The sequence below is a fragment of the Nerophis lumbriciformis genome, linkage group LG39 (assembly GCF_033978685.3).
Source record: "Nerophis lumbriciformis linkage group LG39, RoL_Nlum_v2.1, whole genome shotgun sequence".
NCBI classification, from domain to species: Eukaryota; Metazoa; Chordata; class Actinopteri; order Syngnathiformes; family Syngnathidae; genus Nerophis; species Nerophis lumbriciformis.
The window spans coordinates 297,501-319,200 of NC_084586.2; the positions used below are offsets into that span (position 1 = coordinate 297,501).

At 39.5% G+C, this 21,700-nt stretch overlaps 1 protein-coding gene across 1 annotated transcript in view; it reads left to right on the plus strand.

Moving 5' to 3' along the window:
- cpxm2 (carboxypeptidase X (M14 family), member 2) overlaps positions 1-16,547 on the plus strand; it is a 70,883-nt gene extending 54,336 nt beyond the window's left edge. The window contains exons 11-14 of the mRNA XM_061931750.2: positions 5,903-6,200; positions 8,615-8,754; positions 12,207-12,306; positions 15,712-16,547. Of these exons, the coding sequence (XP_061787734.1) occupies positions 5,903-6,200; positions 8,615-8,754; positions 12,207-12,306; positions 15,712-15,971 (798 nt within the window). The 3' untranslated portion in view covers positions 15,972-16,547. The remainder of the gene's footprint in view (positions 1-5,902; positions 6,201-8,614; positions 8,755-12,206; positions 12,307-15,711) is intronic.
- The last annotated feature ends 5,153 nt before the right edge of the window (positions 16,548-21,700 follow it).

The following is a 21,700-nucleotide window of genomic DNA, read 5'->3' on the forward strand; positions in this document are numbered from 1 at the left end:
TTAAAAACAGAGAAAATTTGATTCAATAGAATTAACCACTTTGATTAACGAAATTCAAAAATGATTGAATAATTCTAAAAAAAAATTCTATGGAATTAATCATTTGACTTCCAAAATTCTAAAACAAATTACCTAAAAAGTATTGAAATTAAATTCTATAGAATTGACAGATTAGATTGACAAAATCCTAAGAACTTTAATACAAAATATTCAAATTAAAGTGACTAGAATTGACATAATATTTAATTAAGGATTGTCTAAAAGATAAACTAAAAACTACTCAAATCAAATTGAATAGAAATAGAATGGACAGGTTTGATTAACAAAATTCTAAAAAAGAAACTATTAAAGTTCAATCGAATAGAATTGAGAAATTTAATCAACACATTTCCAAAAAAGAAAAAAATTGTATAAAATCTATTCAAATTTAATTCAATAGAATTAACAGATTTGATTAACCAAATCTTATCTGAGGAATTATTTTTAATGGATGTCTTATTTTGGTTTAATGATATACTGTATTAGAGTATTGATTATTTTTATTATTTTTCATACGTTATCTAGCCATACTTAAAATATAACATAATAAATCTTTATTAGGTAATCAAATATTAAATATTTCTTAATGTAATTTTTAGGAAATAATTACAACTTTTTTTTTTTTCATTTTTGCTGTTTCTAATACTGATCCTTTATTGGCTATCACTCGCTAGTACTTAATGCACTCAGGTTAGTAGTAGATTACCACTGTATGACTCAGAGTCCTGATGCGACCCCCACCTCCAGTTTGGCAAAAAAATGAGGCGAGGATCATTTATGCCTGGAAAAGGCTGAAAGAGAGGGGGGGGGGGGGTGGTAGCACGTTGGCGTACAAACGGCGTCTATTTCAGGACAGGCGGATGCCTCGTCTGTTAGTGACGGCGAGGCTGACAGCCAAAATAGATGCCGCTGTCTATTTAAAGCTCTTCGCGAGTGCAGCGTGACGTTGGCGGCGTGTGAGTCATACACTAGGGGGGGTTCCGAAATAGCTGCTGGGGTGCCCGTCTTTACTCGCCCCGCCGCCACCTCTCAGCATCATGAGCAGCGCCGGCATGAAGAGGCAATCAGACCAAGTTGATCTTTATCAATATCTGCAGATATACAATACAAGCACCGCCCTAAATAGCAGCCTCTTGACCTCAACACACGTCGGCATGATCTCACAGCAAGTGCAAATCTTATGGGGACCCCACGTATTCCCAAATTCACATCAGCGCGGTTATGACTTGGAGCCGCGCGGCAAGCACAAACCTCAAGAGATACCACACCAAAGCCCCAAACACCAGGCCTCAGTTAGTCCCCAACAATGAAACACTTCTCCGCTTGCCCCAAAATATACATCCGCATGGTCCTAAAGCCGTCGGTTCACTGTACAGCTCAATTAGTTACAGCTGTGCAGCAAGTGCTACCAAGAAAGCTCTAATCGACACCACGCAGTTAGCCCCCAACAATTAAACACCTCCCCTCAAATAGACACAACTCTGTCTTTCCATACACACATGAGCATGACCTTACAGCCGTGGAGCAAGTGCAAACTACAGGATTTGTCATCTCTAATAGACTCCACGCCTCAAAGAGTTCCCACAGATTTAACACCTCTCCCTAAATAGACGCCTCCAGTTTCCTTTCTCAAATAAGAGCATAGTCTTAGGGCCTTGCAGCAAGCTCAAACGTCAAGATGTATCGTCGACGCCATGCCTCAATTAGTCACCAACAATTACAAAATGCCTTTGTACACTCCCAAACAAACATCAGCATGGTCTTACGGCCTTGCAGCAAGTTCAACCAAGAAAGCTCTAATCGACACCACGCAGTTAGCCCCCAATAAATAAACACCTCTCCTTAAATAGACACAACTTTCCAAACACATATGAGCATGGCCTTACAGCCGTGCAGCAAGTGCAAACTACAGGATTTGTCATCTCTAATAGACTCCACGCCTCAATTAGTTGGCATAGATTTAACACCTATCCCCAAATAGACACCTCCGGCCGGTTTCCATTCTCAAATACGTGCATGGTCTTACGGCCTTGCAGCAAGTTCAAAAGTCAAGACACTTATCACAGTACAGCTGTACTAGACGCCATGCTTCAACTAATCACCAACAATTAAACGCCTCTCCCCAAATAGATACCACCCTGTCTTTGTAAACAAACACGAGCATGGTCTTACAGCCGTGCAGCAAGTGCAAACTACAAGATTGGTCATCTCTAATAGACTCCATTCCTCAAATAGTTCCCACAGATTTAACACCTCTCCCCAAATAGACGCCTCCAATTTCCTTTCACAGATGAGTGCCAGCATGGTCCTACAGCCTTGCAGCAAGTGCAAACTACAGGATTTGTCATCTCTAATAGACTCCATGCCTCAATTAGTTGACATGGATTTAACACCTCTCCCCAAATAGACGCCTCCGGTTTTCTTTCTCAAATACGTGCATGGTCTTACAGCTTTGCAGCAAGTTCAAAAGTAAAGACGTATCGTCAACGCCATGCCTCAATTAGTCACCAACAATTACAAAATGTCTTTGTACACTCCCAAACAAACATCAGCATGGTCTTACGGCCTTGCAGCAAGTGCAACCAAGAAAGCTCTAATCGACATCACGCAATTAGCCCCCAATAAATAAACACCTCTCCTTAAATAGACACAACTTTCCAAACACATATGAGCATGGCCTTACAGCCGTGCAGCAAGTGCAAACTACAGGATTTGTCATCTCTAATCGACTCCACGCCTCAATTAGTTGGCATAGATTTAACACCTATCCCCAAATAGACACCTCCGGCCGGTTTCCATTCTCAAATACGTGCATGGTCTTACGGCCTTGCAGCAAGTTCAAAAGTCAAGACACTTATCACAGTACAGCTGTACTAGACGCCATGCTTCAACTAATCACCAACAATTAAACGCCTCTCCCCAAATAGATACCACCCTGTCTTTGTAAACAAACACGAGCATGGTCTTACAGCCGTGCAGCAAGTGCAAACTACAAGATTGGTCATCTCTAATAGACTCCATTCCTCAAATAGTTCCCACAGATTTAACACCTCTCCCCAAATAGACACCTCCAATTTCCTTTCACAGATGAGTGCCAGCATGGTCCTACAGCCTTGCAGCAAGTGCAAACTACAGGATTTGTCATCTCTAATAGACTCCAGGCCTCAATTAGTTGACATGGATTTAACACCTCTCCCCAAATAGACGCCTCCAGTTTCCTTTCTCAAATACGTGCACGGTCTTAGGGCCTTGCAGCAAACTCAAATGTCAAGACGTATCGTCGACGCCATGCCTCAATTAGTCACCAACAGTTAAAAAATGTCTTTGTACACTCCCAAACAAACATCAGCATGGTCTTACGGCCTTGCAGCAAGTTCAACCTAGAAAGCTCTAATCGACACCACGCAGTTAGCCCCCAATAAATAAACACCTCTCCTTAAATAGACACAACTTTCCAAACACATATGAGCATGGCCTTACAGCCGTGCAGCAAGTGCAAACTACAGGATTTGTCATCTCTAATAGACTCCATGCCTCAATTAGTTGGCATAGATTTAACACCTATCCCCAAATAGACGCCTCCAGTTTCCTTTCTCAAATACGTGCATGGTCTTACAGCCTTGCAGCAAGCTCAAAAGTCAAGACGCCTATCACAGTACAGCTGTAATAGACGCCATGCTTCAACTAATCACCAACAATTAAATGCCTCTCCCCAAATAGATACCACCCTGTCTTTGTAAACAAACACGAGCATGGTCTTACAGCCGTGCAGCAAGTGCAAACTACAAGATTGGTCATCTCTAATAGACTCCATTCCTCAAATAGTTCCCACAGATTTAACACCTCTCCCCAAATAGACGCCTCCAATTTCCTTTCACAGATGAGTGCCAGCATGGTCCTACAGCCTTGCAGCAAGTGCAAACTACAGGATTTGTCATCTCTAATAGACTCCACACCTCAATTAGTTGACATGGATTTAACACCTCTCCCTAAATAGACGCCTCCAGTTTCCTTACTCAAATACGTGCACGGTTTTACGGCCTTGCAGCAAACTCAAATGTCAAGACATATCGTCGACGCCATGCCTCAATTAGTCACCAACAGTTAAAAAATGTCTTTGTACACTCCCAAACAAACATCAGCATGGTCTTATGGCCTTGCAGCAAGTTCAACCTAGAAAGCTCTAATCCACACCACGCAGTTAGCCCCCAATAAATAAACACCTGTCTTTAAATAGACACAACTTTCCAAACACACATCAGCATGGTCCTACAGCCGTGCAGCAAGTGCAAACTACAGGATTTGTCATCTCTAATAGACTCCACACCTCAATTAGTTGACATGGATTTAACACCTCTCCCCAAATAGACGCCTCCAGTTTCCTTTCTCAAATACGTGCACGGTCTTACAGCCTTGCAGCAAGTTCAAAAGTAAAGACGTATCGTCAACGCCATGCCTCAATTAGTCACCCATCCATCCATCCATTTTCTACCGCTTATTCCCTTAGGGGTCGCGGGGGGCGCTGGAGCCTATCTCAGCTACAATCGGGCGGAAGGCGGGGTACACCCTGGACAAGTCCCCACCTCATCGCAGGGCCAACACAGATAGACAGACAACATTCACACTCACATTCACACACTAGGGCCCATTTAGTGTTGCCAATCAACTTATCCCCAGGTGCATGTCAATTAGTCACCAACAATTACAAAATGTCTATACACTCCCAAACAAACATCAGCATGGTCTTACGGCCTTGCAGCAAGTTCAACCTAGAAAGCTCTAATCGACACCACGCAATTAGCCCCCAATAAATAAACACCTCCCCTCAAATAGACACAACTCTGTCTTTCCAAACACACATCAGCATGGTCCTACAGCCGTGCAGCAAGTGCAAACTACAGGATTTGTCCTCTCTAATAGACTCCACGCCTCAATTAGTTGTGGATTTAACACCTCTCCCCAAATAGACGCCTCCAGTTTCCGTTCTCAAATACGTGTCAACATGGTCTTACAGCCTTGCAGCAAATTCAAAAGTCAACGCCTATCACAGACAGCTGTAATAGACGCTATGCTTCAACTAATCACCAACAATTAAACGCCTCTCCCCAAATAGATACCACCCTGTCTTTGTAAAGACAAATGGGCATGGTCTTACAGCCGTGCAGCAAGTGCAAACTACAGGATTTGTCATCTCTAATAGACTCCACGCCTCAATTAGTTGGCATAGATTTAATACCTCTCCCCAAATAGACGCCTCCAGTTTTCTTTCTCAAATATGTGCATGGTCTTACAGCCTTGCAGCAAGTTCAAAAGTCAAGACACCTATCACAGTACAGCTGTAATAGACGCCGTGCTTCAACTAATCACCATCAATTAAAGGCCTCTCCCCAAATAGATACCACCCTGTCTTTGTAAACACACATCAGCATGGTCTTACAGCCGTGCAGCAAGTGCAAACTACAGGATTTGTCATCTCTAATAGACTCCACGCCTCAAATAGTTGCCACAGATTTAACACCTCTCCCCAAATAGACGCCTCCAATTTCCTCCCACGGATGAGTGTCAGCACGGTCTCACGGCCAAAGTCAAGACACCTATCACAGTACAGCTGTACTAGACGCCATGCTTCAACTAATCACCATCAATTAAACATCTCTCCCCAAATAGACAACACCCTGTCCTACCAAACACACATCAGCTTTATTGGAAGCCATGCATCAATTAGTTACCAACAATTAAGAACCTCTTTCTTCTCCCAAATGCACCTGGGCATGGTCTTACAGCAAATCTATTTTGCTTTCTCGGATATTTGGGTAAAAAAAAAAATGGTGTTATTCGCCAACAGAGTCATTGTTTACCATAGGTCGCCATGGAGACGCGGGCTCTGATCGCCTGGATGGAGAAGATCCCCTTCGTGCTGGGCGGCAACCTCCAGGGCGGCGAGCTGGTGGTGACCTTCCCGTACGACAAGACCCGCTCGCAGGGCGTCACCCGGGAGACCACGCCCACCTCGGACGACCACGTGTTCCGCTGGCTGGCCTTCGCCTACGCCTCCACCCACCGCCTCATGACCGCCGCCAACCGACGGGTGTGCCACATGGAGGACTTCGCCAAGGAGGACGGCACCATCAACGGGGCGTCCTGGCACACGGTGGCGGGCAGTGAGTGTGGCAAAATGGAAATTTGACAAAAGTCTTGGGACGCCTAATTCTTTATCTTAGAACAGACCTGGGCAAATTAAGGACCGGGGGCCGCATGCTTTTCCAAAATATTTTGTTTAGATGTTTAAGATGGAAACTGTAGCTGCCATTATGATGTGCACTCATCTTTTCTAATGACCGTAAGTCTTCAACTATACTAAGTATTTCAATGGTTGCAATCTGCGCTTTTGCATGATATACTAGTTACTATGGTCATCTAATTAGTTATTATGGTCATCTAATTAGTTACTATGGTCATCTAATTAGTTATTATGGTCATCTAATTAGTTACCATGGTAATCTAAGTCACATCAGCTCAGACGAGGCACCAAGCAGTGTGGGTGGGGAGCGTTTCCACAGAGTGTTTCCAGAGTGGCCAGCCTGAAATACATGTGTCAGGGACGGAGAAGGAGATTTTTACAACAAAGTTCTAAAGCTTAGTGATATATCAGATGTATCACATTGTAGGTGGGGTTTTTATATATATATATATATATATATATATATATATATATATATACAGGTAAAAGCCAGTAAATTAGAATATTTTGAAAAACTTGATTTATTTCAGTAATTGCATTCAAAAGGTGTAGCTTGTACATTATATTTATTCATTGCACACAGACTGATGCATTCAAATGTTTATTTCATTTAATTTTGATGATTTGAAGTGGCAACAAATGAAAATCCAAAATTCCGTGTGTCACAAAATTAGAATATTACTTAAGGCTAATACAAAAAAGGGATTTTTAGAAATGTTGGCCAACTGAAAAGTATGAAAATGAAAAATATGAGCATGTACAATACTCAATACTTGGTTGGAGCTCCTTTTGCCTCAATTACTGCGTTAATGCGGCGTGGCATGGAGTCGATGAGTTTCTGGCACTGCTCAGGTGTTATGAGAGCCCAGGTTGCTCTGATAGTGGCCTTCAACTCTTCTGCGTTTTTGGGTCTGGCATTCTGCATCTTCCTTTTCACAATACCCCACAGATTTTCTATGGGGCTAAGGTCAGGGGAGTTGGCGGGCCAATTTAGAACAGAAATACCATGGTCCGTAAACCAGGCACGGGTAGATTTTGCGCTGTGTGCAGGCGCCAAGTCCTGTTGGAACTTGAAATCTCCATCTCCATAGAGCAGGTCAGCAGCAGGAAGCATGAAGTGCTCTAAAACTTGCTGGTAGACGGCTGCGTTGACCCTGGATCTCAGGAAACAGAGTGGACCGACACCAGCAGATGACATGGCACCCCAAACCATCACTGATGGTGGAAACTTTACACTAGACTTCAGGCAACGTGGATCCTGTGCCTCTCCTGTCTTCCTCCAGACTCTGGGACCTCGATTTTTCAAAGGAAATGCAAAATTTGCATGGTTGGGTGATGGCTTGTAGGGATGAAACAGCCTCTGTGTGTGTGTGTGTGTGTGTGTGTATATATATATATATATATATATATATATATATATATATATATACATATATGTGTGTGTATATATATATATATATATGTGTGTATATATATATATATATATATATATATATATATATATATATATATATATATATATATATATATATATATATATACACGTTAGGTCAGGAAAAAACACAGAGGCTGTTTCATCCCTACAAGCCTGTTTCACAGGTTTCCCTGCTCTTCAGGGGATTTTATTTGGGAAATAAAATCCCAAATAAATGTATATATATATATATATATATATATATATAGTCGAGGTTTCTGTGGTTTATCCGTTATACAGTGCTCAACACCGGGGTAGAGCGGAATATACGGTAGGGCAAGAAAAAACAGAGAGGCTATTTCATCCCTACAAGCCTGTTTCGCAAGTTTCCCTGCTCTTCATAAATAAAATCTCCTAAAGTGCAGTGAAACTGGGATGTAAAGATGAAATAGCCTCTGTGTTTTTTCCTGACCTAACTTATATATATATATGTGTGTGTGTGTGTGTGTGTGTGTGTGTGTGTGTGTGTGTGTGTGTGTGTGTGTGTGTGTGTGTGTGTTTATGTATACATATGTGTGTATATGTATGTATATATATGTATATGTATATATATATATGTATACATACATACATAGATAGATAGATATACCGGCCCCCAGACACATTTTTTTTCTCTAACGTTGGCCCCCCGAGTCAAAATAATTGCCCAGGCCTGTCTTAGAAGGACTTTTTTTTTTGATTGAATGTTTAAAATTGACCCAAAATCTTGCAGAAAGACTTTCTAGAAGAGTGAAAAGCTGTCACATGTTCTTCCATGTTTACTTCCTGTGGGTGTCCCAATACTTTTGCTCACGTTAGGGCCCCACTACGGCGGCTGCAGATGTGCGTCTCTCTCACTCTCTTTCTCCGTGTCTTGGCAGGCATGAACGACTTCAGCTATTTGCACACCAACTGCTTTGAGCTGTCGATGTACGTGGGCTGCGACAAGTTCCCTCACGAGAGCGAGCTGCCGGAAGAGTGGGAGAACAATCGCGAGTCTCTTCTCGTCTTCATGGAGCAGGCAAAACAACACACCTGACAAAACATACACAACCCCCGCACATGAGGAAATAATAGCTATTTGGGGACTATTTTAGTATCGTCTCGCTAAAATGCTGTCCGGCCGCTACAGTAAGAAGGGCATTCACATGGCCGCATTCGTCGCGGTTTACCTGACACATGAAACGTGACAAATTGGCGGTGCACTATCCGCTTTAGCCACCAGACAGCGGTAGCGTTGAATATAATATATATATATATGTGTTGGCCCTGCGATGAGGTGGCGACTTGTCCAGGGTGTACCCCGCCTTCCGCCCGATTGTAGCTGAGATAGGCTCCAGCGCCCCCCGCGACCCCGAAGGGAATAAGCGGTAGAAAATGGATGGATGGATGGATATATATATATATATATATATATATAATATATACTATACTAGTGGTTAGAGTGTCCGCCCTGAGATCGGTAGGTCGTATAAAAAAGACTAAAAATGGGACCCATTACCTCCCTGTTTGGCACTCAGCATCAAGGGTTGGAATTGGGGGTTAAATCACCAAAAATGATTCCCCGGCGTGGCCACCGCCGCTGCTCACTGCTCCCCTCACCTCCCAGAGGGGTGAGAGTGATGAGTCAAATGCAGAGGATAATCTCACCACACCTAGTGTGTGTCTGACAATCATATGGTACTTTATATACTATACTATAATATATACTATTCATCCATCCATTTTCTACCGCTTGTCCCTTTTGGGGTCCCGGGGGGTGCTGGAGCCTATTTCAGCTGCATTTGGGCAGAAGGCGGGGGTACACCCTGGACAAGTCGCCACCTCATCGCAGGGGCCAACTCACATTCACACACTAGGGCCAATTTAGTGTTGCCAATATAATATAATAATAACATGTACTGTTAGCATGCTAACTGTCAGGTTCAAACACTGATGACATCTATTAAACAAGACAAGAAGCAAGGAATCAAACAGAGACAGAGTTAAATTTGGCTCAGTGAGGAGAAACATGTACATCTGTACCCTTGTACAGTGTCACTACGCTCTGACGAAAGATTGTACGCCTCTTCTTTTATTTGGACTTTCCCTGATTACATGGCAACAGCTGTTTCTAAGGGGCGGGGGTCGTAAACAGCCATCGCCTTTGTCACAAAACAGTTCAAAGAAAAGGTCCCTGGAGGGGAGTCAGGTCCTGCTTCCTCTTCGCTTTGTAGTCCTCGGGTCAGGACATTATCTTTCTGTTGATTACAATACATCAAAGAAACAGAATGCCTTCACGTTGCTTCCCATCCTACACAGTGGAGTTTTCCAAGCCTTCTTCTTGGTAGGATCAAAGACAGCTTTTGTCTTCTCGCCAGGAACTCATGGCAACACAAAGTTTTGTGATAACCTAGATACAATTATTCTGACACTAACGTTAGCTTGCTAACATGCTAACATTAGCGTTCTAACTTTTTGAGCTGGTTGTGTGCAACCGTTTGTTCCCCGGAGTCATAGGACTGTCACGGACACATTTTGCTGGCGCCAAAAAACATCAGTCATTTAAACCAGTGTTTTTCAACCACTGTGTCGCGGCACACTAGTGTACCGTGAGATATTGTTTGGTGTGCCGTGGGACAATATGTAATTTCACCTAATTGGGTTAAAATTATTTATGCAAACCAGTAATTATAATCCGCAAATAATGTGCTGTTGTTGAGTGTCTGTACTGTCTAGAGCTCGGCATATCAGCAGGTGGCAGCAGGTAGCTAATTGCTTTGTAGATGTCGGGAATATGGTTTGTCGTGATCACAATATGCGGGAGGCAGCGTGCAGGTAAAAAGGTATCTAATGCTTAAGCCAAAAATAAACAAAAGGCGAGTGCCGCTAAGAAAAGGCATTGAAGCTTAGGGATGACTATGCAAAATGAAACTAAAACTGAACTGGCTTCAAAGTAAACAAAAACAGAATGCTGGACGACAGCAAAGACTTACAGCGTGTGGAGCAGCAGACGGCGTCCACAAAGTACATCCGTACATGACATGACAACATACTTGCCAACCCTCCTGGATTTTCCAGGAGACTCCCGAAATTCAGCGCCTCTCCCGAAAACCTCCTGGGACAAATGTTCTCCTGAAAACCTCCCGAAATTCAGGCGGACCTGGAGGCCACGCCCCCTCCAGCTCCATGCGGACCTGGAGGGTCTACATGGAGCAATGTTGTTGTAATATATTGAGTTGGAGGCAATAAACAGGCGAGGGGATGAAGTACGTCTCTTTACTGTAGACTTCAGAACAGACTCACACACCTGACGTCAGGTGCGCAACACCACGTAAATCGTTGGCCAACCAAAAAGTAACCCCAGTATGCTATAGCCAACATTCACCAGGAGATGGCAACAGACAAACATAGATCACCCAAACAACCCAACCAAAAAATGCAGCAGCTCAATTAAAAAACTGTACTTAAGCCACATTCTTTTTTTTTTAGTACTGAACTCTTTACCTTCATTTGTAAACAATAACATGCTTATTATACAAACAGCATTTGTACATCTTTAACACAGATTTTTATACTGTCTTCAGAGATTCAGTTTTTTTGGTGGTACTCGAAACCTTTCTGGGTAACTGCGGATCACTGGTGGGGTTTTTGTTGTGGGTGATCTGGGTTCTGATGATGGCAACTCAGCAGCCCTTGAATCTGGTTCAATGATGAGACTAGTTTGTGTCTGACTCACTGATGGTCCTGGTGATGGAACTGAAACAGCACTGTCCAGTTGTACTGATTGCACATTTTCTGCAACTGTTGGAGACTAGATAACTGCCAGTCTCTCCATGTTTTCTCGCCATGGTAACATGTGATCCACATGCACTGTGCGCTGTCTCTGTCCCTCTTGATATATATATATATATATCAATACTTCACTTTCAGTGAATTCTAGCTATATATATATATATATATACAGTATATATATATATATATATGAAATACTTGACTTGGTGAATTCTAGCTGTAAATATACTCCTCCCCTCTTAGCCACGCCCCCAACCACGCCCCCGCCCAACCCCGACCACGCCCCCCACCCCCCACCTCCCGAAATCGGAGGTCTCAAGGTTGGCAAGTATGCATGACAATCAACAACAAAATAGGAGCGCAAGACAAGAACTAAAACACTACACACAGGAAAACACCAAAAAACTCAAAATAAGTCACGGCGTGACGTGACAGGTGGTGACAGTACACCTACTTTGAGACAAGAGCTATAGTGACGCATGCTTGGTTATGGTTTGAATTCATATCCAACAATTGCGAGAACGACTTTTTACTGTCAATATCAGCTGCTGAGTTTCATTTTTTTATGTTATGGTGGTGTGCCTCAGAATTTTTTCAATGAAAAAAAATGTGCTTTGGCTCAGAAAAGGTTGAAAAACACTGATTTAAACAAACGTCTTTACGTTAACGAGCGTATTTGGAATGCTGTTTTGTGCGCAGGTGCATCGTGGCATCAAAGGCATTGTGAGGGACCTGCAGGGCCAAGGAATCGCCAACGCCACCATCGCCGTGGAAGGCATCGGCCACGACATCCGCACAGGTACGACGACTCTAACCGCCTTGGGCTCGTCACTACAGCGATGCTGGATGCAGTTAAGAAAAAGCCACTTTTAGGTTGCTTTTAAAATAAATGCCGCCTTCCAAAACAGAAATAGCTTTGGACTTTAAAAGCGTGAAATTGAAAAAGCCCTACAAAGTGCATTAGGGCTTTTTTATTTGCTGGAAGTATTTACCACCGCTCTTGCTCCGCCTGCTCGCATGTTCCCACTTTTCAATTAACACACTCGTTTGTTGACGCCCATCAAGGGAACAACTAGTGCCAGTCGGCCGTTTGCAGGTAAATAATGATTCCCATTCAGAACCACAATTTGTGCGAGTCGGTACGGGAGCGGCGTGTTTTGGGGAATGACTCCAGGGCTAAAAATAAACACATTGGCGGTCCAGGGTCATGTTAGAACTTATTTGTTCCAATTATTGTTACATTAGACAGCAGCTTTTTATTCTGTCTTTATTTAAAATAGAGACAGCACATATTAACATATATATTTATATGTATATATATATATATATATATATATATATATATATATATGTATGTATATATATTTACATTTATATCTATACAGATACATGTATTTATGTGCATATATAAGTATGTATATATATATATATATATATATATTTGTGTATATATATATATGTATGTATATATATATATATTTACATTTATATCTATACAGATACATGTGTTTATGTGCATATATATGTATGTATATATATATATATATATTTCTATTTACATTTATATTTATACAGATACATGTATTTATGTGTATATATTTATACAGATACATGTATTTATGTGTATATATATATATATTTACATTTATATCTATACAGATACATGTATTTATGTGTATAAATATATATTTATGTATATATATATATATATATATATATATATATATATATGTATGTATCAGAGGTGGGACCAAGTCATTGTTTTGCAAGTCACAAGTAAGTCTCAAGTCTTTGCCCTCAAGTCCGAGTCAAGTCCCGAGTCAAGACAGGCAAGCCCCGAGTCAAGTCCAAAGTCAAGACTGGAAAGTCTCAAGTCAAGTCCTAAGTCCTGCATTTTGAGTTTCGAGTCCTTTCAAGTCCTTTTAACCACAGACTAATATATTAACACAGATTGTGTATGCTTTTCAAACGCTGTATTTATTTATTAAAACAAGTGCATTTTAAATTGCAGGAAAGAAAATTGTGCTGACATTGCACTTTATAATAGCACTATTAACCAGTCATTTTAAACATTAACTCATTCCTTTACAGAACAAACACATTGAAAAATAAAGTGCAAATGTACTTATTTGTACAAAAGTGTTAACATTGAAAAAACATGACATATACGTGAACATAACAAAAAAGTTGTACTTTTTATATGTCAGGGCCCTATGCTGCATTGCATTTGCAAAAGACCAAATTAGCCAAGAGTCTGTCAGTCATTTGTGCACGATGGGGGCGTAGTATGATGCCACCATGGCTGAAAACTCGCTCCACTGGAGCACTGGAGGCAGGCACTGCCAAGACTCTCATGGCCACTCGGAACAGTGAAGGAAGAGTCTTCATGTTCAATGCCCAGAACAAAAGGGGGGAGAGAGTTGTTTTGGGTTGGTGCACTACTTGTAAGTGTATCTTGTGTTTTTTATGTTGATTTAATTAAAAAAATAAAAAATAAAAAATAATTTCTTGTGCGGCCCGATACCAATCGATCCACGGACCAGTACCGGGCCGCGGCCCGGTGGTTGGGGACCACTGAGGTAAACAACCAACAGTATGTCAGAAAGCTAGCTAAAACGGTACACATATTCATAATATAGTATACATTTTAACTGACCTTTATTTTACTATTTTTGTCTTTTTTTAGGTGGCTAAAATACGCGGTGCTGCTGACCGCCGTCTAACGTTACGTGTGATATATTGACTAACGTAACCCTGCTTAAAAAAAAATCACTGAACAAAAAGTATGAATAAGGTAGTGAACTGCAACAGATTCCCGTGTTTGCAATAACGTTATAACGTTAGCAGTGAGTTTACAGCCTCACTGATTTAACTACACAGCAAATAAAAGTCACGTTACTTAGCCAATAAACGTTATCTTACATTCAAAACTTACCCTTCTTTGTGCAACTTCAAATGCCGGACGAAGTTGGAAGTTGTTGCCTCTCCATCAGTAATTTTGGAACCGCATGTGTTGCATACTGCAAACCATTTTGTGTTGACCACCTCGTAATTTTTATACCCAAACGAAGTTATTTTAGGTATTATTTTTTGTTCACTGGCGTGTGGTTTGGACATGTCTTCTTCGTTGGTTGTCCTGCAATTTGATTGGATGAATGCTGTGTGATGAAAACAAAGTAGATGTAATTTGATTGGCTGTTGTACTGAGAGCACACCAGCTGACACACGCAACGCTGATAGACAAGTACACAATGAAAAATACGGAGCGCTCCCGAATAACTTTTTCATCTTTGGGTTTTGGGGAAAGTAGCAAGTCATGTCAAGTCATGTCAATTCAAAAGGCTCAAGTCCAAGTGAAGTCACAAGTCATTGATGTTAAAGTCTAAGTCCAGTTGCAAGTCTTTTTACATTTTGTCAAGTCGAGTCTAAAGTCATCAAATTCATGACTCGAGTCTGACTCGAGTCCAAGTCATGTGACTCGAGTCCACACCTCTGGTATGTATACATATATAGTATATAATATATATATACATACAGTATATACCTATATATATATATATATATATATATATATATATTTATATACATATATGTATGTATACATATATTTACATTTATGTATGTATACATATATATATATATATATTGTTTAATTTATTTGTATTTATTTTATGTTGCACTTTATTTCACTGTAAAATCTTTTTTCTAAAATATATTTATCCGATATATATTTGCAAATTTTTTGTAAAAATTGTAAAGCTTTATTTATGCTTACATTTTTAACTGTTCGATTATCATTTTTAACTTTGGCGATCTCGAGTGCTTTGAAAGGCACCGTATGAAAACATTTTATTGTTGGAGGAATATTTAGCGGTTTTTTTTGGCAGAAAACAAAGTTAACTTTCAGTTTTGGTTCGTGCCAAGGCGGCCCAACCTAGGTGGACAAAAGCATGAGAGACGGGCAACCATTTCTAAGACTGCTTCGCCCTTTAGATAGTTCAGTTCATTCTCTCACATTTATATAGTTAGTAGAAATTGTTCAACTTCAATTCTATTCAATTTTCAACAGCCTTAGAACTGAAGAATCTGGGTGGACTCTCCCCTCCTAAAAGGGGGGGTCCTAATATTATTATTATTATTATTATGTATTGTTGTTATGAGATTGGTGCAAGCGCTACTAACGTTGCCCGTGTTTGCGCGACAGCGGCCGGCGGGGACTACTGGCGCCTGCTGAACCCGGGAGAGTACCGTGTGACGGCGAGGGCTGAGGGCTACAGCATGTTGAGCAAGAAGTGCGAGGTGGGCTACGAGATGGGGGCCACCAGGTGCGACTTCACGCTGGGCCGCACCAACCTGTCCAGGATCCGAGAGATCATGGAGAGATTCAACAAGCAGGCCGGCGGCAACGCGCCTCCCAGGCCGCTGCAAGCTCGGCGGTCCAGAACGAGACAACTCGGGACTTAAAGAAGGTTTGGGAAGAACTCTTCGCGTTCTTGTTTGGAAAATCATCTCAAACGTACAAAGTAAACGCTCTCACGAGCTATGTTGATGCTTACAAAACTGACACATGTAGTATGTAACGTACGTAGGCGGAACAAAAGCTACACTTACATCGTCTTTTTATGTAAATAAAATCCAACAGATAATCAAAACAACACCCGGACTCACTTAATCTCACTTTTATTGTGTACATAAAGGACTTGTTAAGTTATGTAAACCACTACAAAGTAAGTTATGTAAACCACTACAAAGTAAGTTATGTAAACCACTACAATGGCAATGCAACGGAACACTTGACTCTTTATTATGTCATTGATGTGAACACTTATGTACGCACATTGCTTTTTCAAATAAACTTTAACTACCCCAAATATCCATGCCGTTTGGGTTATTTTCCTTCGCCTAAACCAGTGGTATCAAAGTCAATGAATGATCTATGACCCCCGGGAGGATATTTGATTAGTATTAGAACCGGCCCGCAGGCCACAGCCGCCTGCTCTGGTTTTGCACGCACCAATACCCCATCCACTAGGAATGGGGTCCCTGGAACCCCATCAAGTCATAAAAATGGGGTCCCACAGTAAATTTTTGTGGTCGAACTTTTTTCTAACCGTTTTGAAAACCAATGATAAAAGTATGCATTTTCCTGTTATATCTCACATTCTATATTGTGTTTTGGAAAAAGGTTGTCATAAACGTTACTTAATTCATTAAAGAATAATTATTTTTATGCATGTGTAAATTTACTCAGTTATAAACATTCATTCACTTTCTTCTTTCCTTCATTGATCTAAATTTTACCGGTGCCGGTATTGTTTTCTGTATTTTTATTGTAATATTTTCAGAATGTGTTTGTTCTATTTTTGGCCAAAGTAAGACAAAGAAAACAATCTGAAGTTTTCTTTATTTTTTTAGTTTTAATGCCATGATTTTAATAGTGCAGCCCGCGTGTGCACAGATTTTCCTCCATTTGATTTGCATCTTTCACCAAATCGACACCAAATTTTATTTGGTTACACCTTGAGCCATGTCCTACCCCTCAGCAAAGTTTTGTGTAAATCGATTGGGTAGTTTTTGCGCAGTCCTGTTAAATAGCAACCGAAATAACACCTTATTAAAATTAATTGAATCTGTCTTACATGTACACATAAGTAAAACATCACTGGGATTTGCATCTTTCACCAGATCTCCACCAAATTGTATTTTGTTACACCTTGAGCCATGTCCTACCCCTTAGCAATGTTTTGTGTAAATCGGTCACATAGTTTTTGCACGGTGCTGTTAAGTCGCAGCCAAAAGAATGCCTTACTAAAGTTAATTGAATCCGTCTTACCTGTACACATAAGTAAAACATCACTGGGATTTGCATTTTTCACCAGATCTATACCAAATTGTATTTTGTTATACCTTGAGCCATGTCCTACCCCTTAGCAAAGTTTTGTGTAAATCAGAGCGGTAGTTTTTGCACAGTCCTGTTAAATAGCAACCAAAATAAAGCCTTACTAAAATTAAATTGAATCAGTCTTACATGTACACATAGGTAAAACATCACTGGGATTTGCATCTTTCACCAGATCTACACCAAATTTTATTTTTTTTAAGCCTTGAGCCACGTCCTACCCCTTAGCAAAGTTTTGTGTAAATCGGTCAGGTAGTTTTTGCGCAGTCTTGTTGCGTAGCAACCAAAATAATGCCTTACCAAAGTCAATTGAATCCATCCTACATGCACACATAAGTAAAACATCACTGGAATTTGCATCTTTCACCAGATCTACATCAAATTTTATTTTGTTACACCTTGAGCCATGTCCTACCCCTTAGCAAAGTTTTGTGTAAATCGGTCGCGTAGTTTTTGCACAGTGCTGTTAAGTAGCAGCCAAAAGAATGCCTTACTAAAGTTAATTGAATCCGTCTTACATGTACACATAAGTAAAACATCACTGGGATTTGCATTTTTCACCAGATCTATACCAAATTGTATTTTGTTATACCTTCAGCCATGTCCTACCCCTTAGCAAAGTTTTGTGTAAATGAGAGGGGTAGTTTTTGCACAGTCCTGTTAAATAGCAACCAAAATAAAGCCTTACTAAAGTCAATTGAATCCATCTTACATGCACACATAAGTAAAACATCACTGGGATTTGCATTTTTCACCAGATCTATACCAAATTGTATTTTGTTATAACTTCAGCCATGTCCTACCCCTTAGCAAAGTTTTGTGTAAATCAGAGGGGTAGTTTTTGCACAGTCCTGTTAAATAGCAACCAAAATAAAGCCTTACTAAAATTAAATTGATTCTGTCTTACATGTACACATAAGTAAAACATCACTGGGATTTGCATCTTTCACCAGGTCTCCACCAAATTGTATTTTGTTACACCTTGAGCCATGTCCTACCCCTTAGCAAAGTTTTGTGTAAATCAGTCGGGTAGTTTTTGCGCAGTCTTGTTAAGTAGAAACCAAAATAATGCCGTACTAAAATTAATTGAATCCGTCTTACATGTACACATAAGTAAAACATCACTGGGATTTGCATATTTCACCAGATCTATACCAAATTGTATTTTGTTATACCTTTAGCCATGTCCTACCCCTTAGCAAAGTTTTGTGTAAATCAGAGGGGTCGTTTTTGCACAGTCCTGTTAAATAGCAACCAAAATAAAGCCTTACTAAAATTAAATTGAATCTGTCTTACATGTACACATAAGTAAAACATCACTGGGATTTACATCTTTCACCAGATCTATACCAAATTGTATTTTGTTATACCTTCAGCCATGTCCTACCCCTTAGCAAAGTTTTGTGTAAATCAGAGGGGTAGTTTTTGCACAGTCCTGTTAAATAGCAACCAAAATAAAGCCTTACTAAAATTAAATTGAATCAGTCTTACATGTACACATAGGTAAAACATCACTGGGATTTGCATCTTTCACCAGATCTACACCAAATTTTATTTTTTTTAAACCTTGAGCCACGTCCTACCCCTTAGTAAAGTTTTGTGTAAATCGGTCAGGTAGTTTTTGCGCAGTCTTGTTGCGTAGCAACCAAAACAATGCCTTACTAAAGTTAATTGAATCTGTGTTACATGCACACATAAGTAAAACATCACTGGAATTAGCATCTTTCACCAGATCTACACCAAATTTTATTTTGTTACATCTTGAGCCATGTCCTACCCCTTAGCAAAGTTTTGTGAAAATCGGTCGCGTAGTTTTTGCACGGTGCTGTTAAGTCGCAGCCAAAAGAATGCCTTACTAAAGTTAATTGAATCTGTCTTACATGTACACATAAGTAAAACATCACTGGGATTTGCATCTTCCATTAGATCTATACCAAATTTTATTTTGTTACACCTTGAGCCACGCCCTACCCCCAAGTAAAGTGGTGTGTAAATCGGTCAGGTAGTTTTTGCACAGTCCTGTTAAGTAGCAACCAAAATAATGCCTTACTGATGCTAATTGAATCATAGCTTGTTTACTGACAAATAATTATGGGAATTGAGTTGTGAATTAAAAAAAGTTTCCACATGTATTGTATTTTGGTAATTATGTTATCCCCTTCTACGATAATACTGACAAAAAAATTATGAAAACTGAGTTGAGAATCCAGGAAAAATATGTATTTTATTTTGTAATTATTCTATTAATTTTATGACGATACTGACAAAGAATTACGACAATTAAGTTGGGAATCCTAGAAAAAAAATATTTTCAAAGTATTTAATTAATTTTACAATAATGCAGATAAAAGTTGTAAAAATTAATTTAGCAATCAAAAATGTAATTGTATTTTTTTGTTGTTTTTTTTGTTTACGACGTTACTGATAACAATCTATGAGAATAAAAATGTTTATTTTATTTTGTAATTATTTGATAATTTGACCATAAATCTGACAAAAAACTTGAGTTGGGAATCCAGGAAATGTTACTTCATTTATTTGTATTCTTACTTTAATTTTACAATAATACTGACAAAGAATTATGAGAATTCAGTCAGGAATCCAAGAAAACATGTATTTTATTTAGTAATTATTTGATCAATTTTAAGATAATACTGACAAAGAATTATGGGAATTGTGTTGGGGAAAAAAAGTATTGTATTTGTTGTCATTATTTTATCTCCTTCTACGATGATACTGACAAAAAATTCAGAAAATTGAGATGGGAATCCAGGAAAAATATGTATTTTATTTTGTAATTATTCTATTAATTTTATGACGATACTGACAAAGAATTATGATAATTGAGTTGGGAATCCAGCAAACAAAAATGGTAATTGTATGGGGGTTTTTTTTTATTATTATTTTATTAATTTTACTATAATGCTGGCAAATAATTATGAGAATTGAGTTGGGAATCCAAGAAAAAAAAGCAGCATTTTGTGAGACTAAAGTCAAAATATGATATTATATATTAGTAATGTAATAAAATAAAATAATTTTATGGCAATGCTACGGGAAAAACGTTTCAATTTCATTTCAAAATAAAAGCAGCCTTGGTGTTAATTTAAGCTCCAAATAATGCCTCGACTCTGCAAATAAAACATGAAGGCCGTGGCTTTAGGCCACCTCCTGACGTAGTGTTACAAACCCCACAAGATGGATTGAATCATATCTTTTTTTACATGTAAACACAAGTAAAAAACATATCTGGGACTTGCACCTTTAACTAGATCTGCACCAAATGTTTACAAATGACTGATCCTGAAAGTACAAAAGATGCAATGAGGAAAAAGAAAGAGGACTTTGTGCTTCCAGTAGAGGTGTCCACTTCTCACTTTTCGCTTGTGTATTTGGGCGGCCATTTATGCGCTCCAACTCGCTCCCGAAGGTGTCATGGTGTCATTACCACCCACACTGAGGTGTTTCTAATATTTTGGACGCCTCGTGCAACAAAAATCTGAGAAAGTGCACACAGGGCAACGTCTCACACGTACACTATTGTTCAAACACAACATCAGTTTGTACCTAATCAAGTGTCCAATTTTATTACCCATGATGCATTGAATGTTTTAGTCAGGGACTTCTTTTTATTATTTCGTCACACGAGTGCTGAAAAATATCTAAATATAACGTTCAAGTGTCTTCCCCCTGCAGGTGTACAATTAGTCACAACAGCATCAGACGGCTACGTTTACAGTACACAAAATATGAAACCGTTTCCAATACGAGCCTGAAAACCGTCGTCGTCAGCAGCATTTTGCAGAGGGAGCTCAAACCGACACAAAAATATCATTCTTATACACCAATAATGTTCCCTAAGTATGTAAAAGCATCCGAGACATAGAAATAGAGGTGGTAGATCATGAGTAGAGGTAATAAGGCATTACTTAATTCTCATATACAGTAAGTGTGTGAGTGGATCATACTAATATGGAATATAATGAAATATAACAGTTAAGGCATTAGTTGTCATACAGTACTCCACATAAAGAAACGGTCTTATTATTTAACACAAATTCCTGCACATGAGCCTATTTTATGTGGTTATATTTACAGGAAAGTACTTTATGAAGAAGTGGGTGAATTAGGTTGGAAAGCCAAGAAAAACATATATAAGTGTATTTATTTTGTACTTATTTTATTAATTTTTTGATGATACGCACACAAAATTATGAGAATTGAGTTGGGAATCCAATGGGGAGAAAAAAAGTATTTTATTTTGTAATTATTGTATTAATTTTACAATAATAGT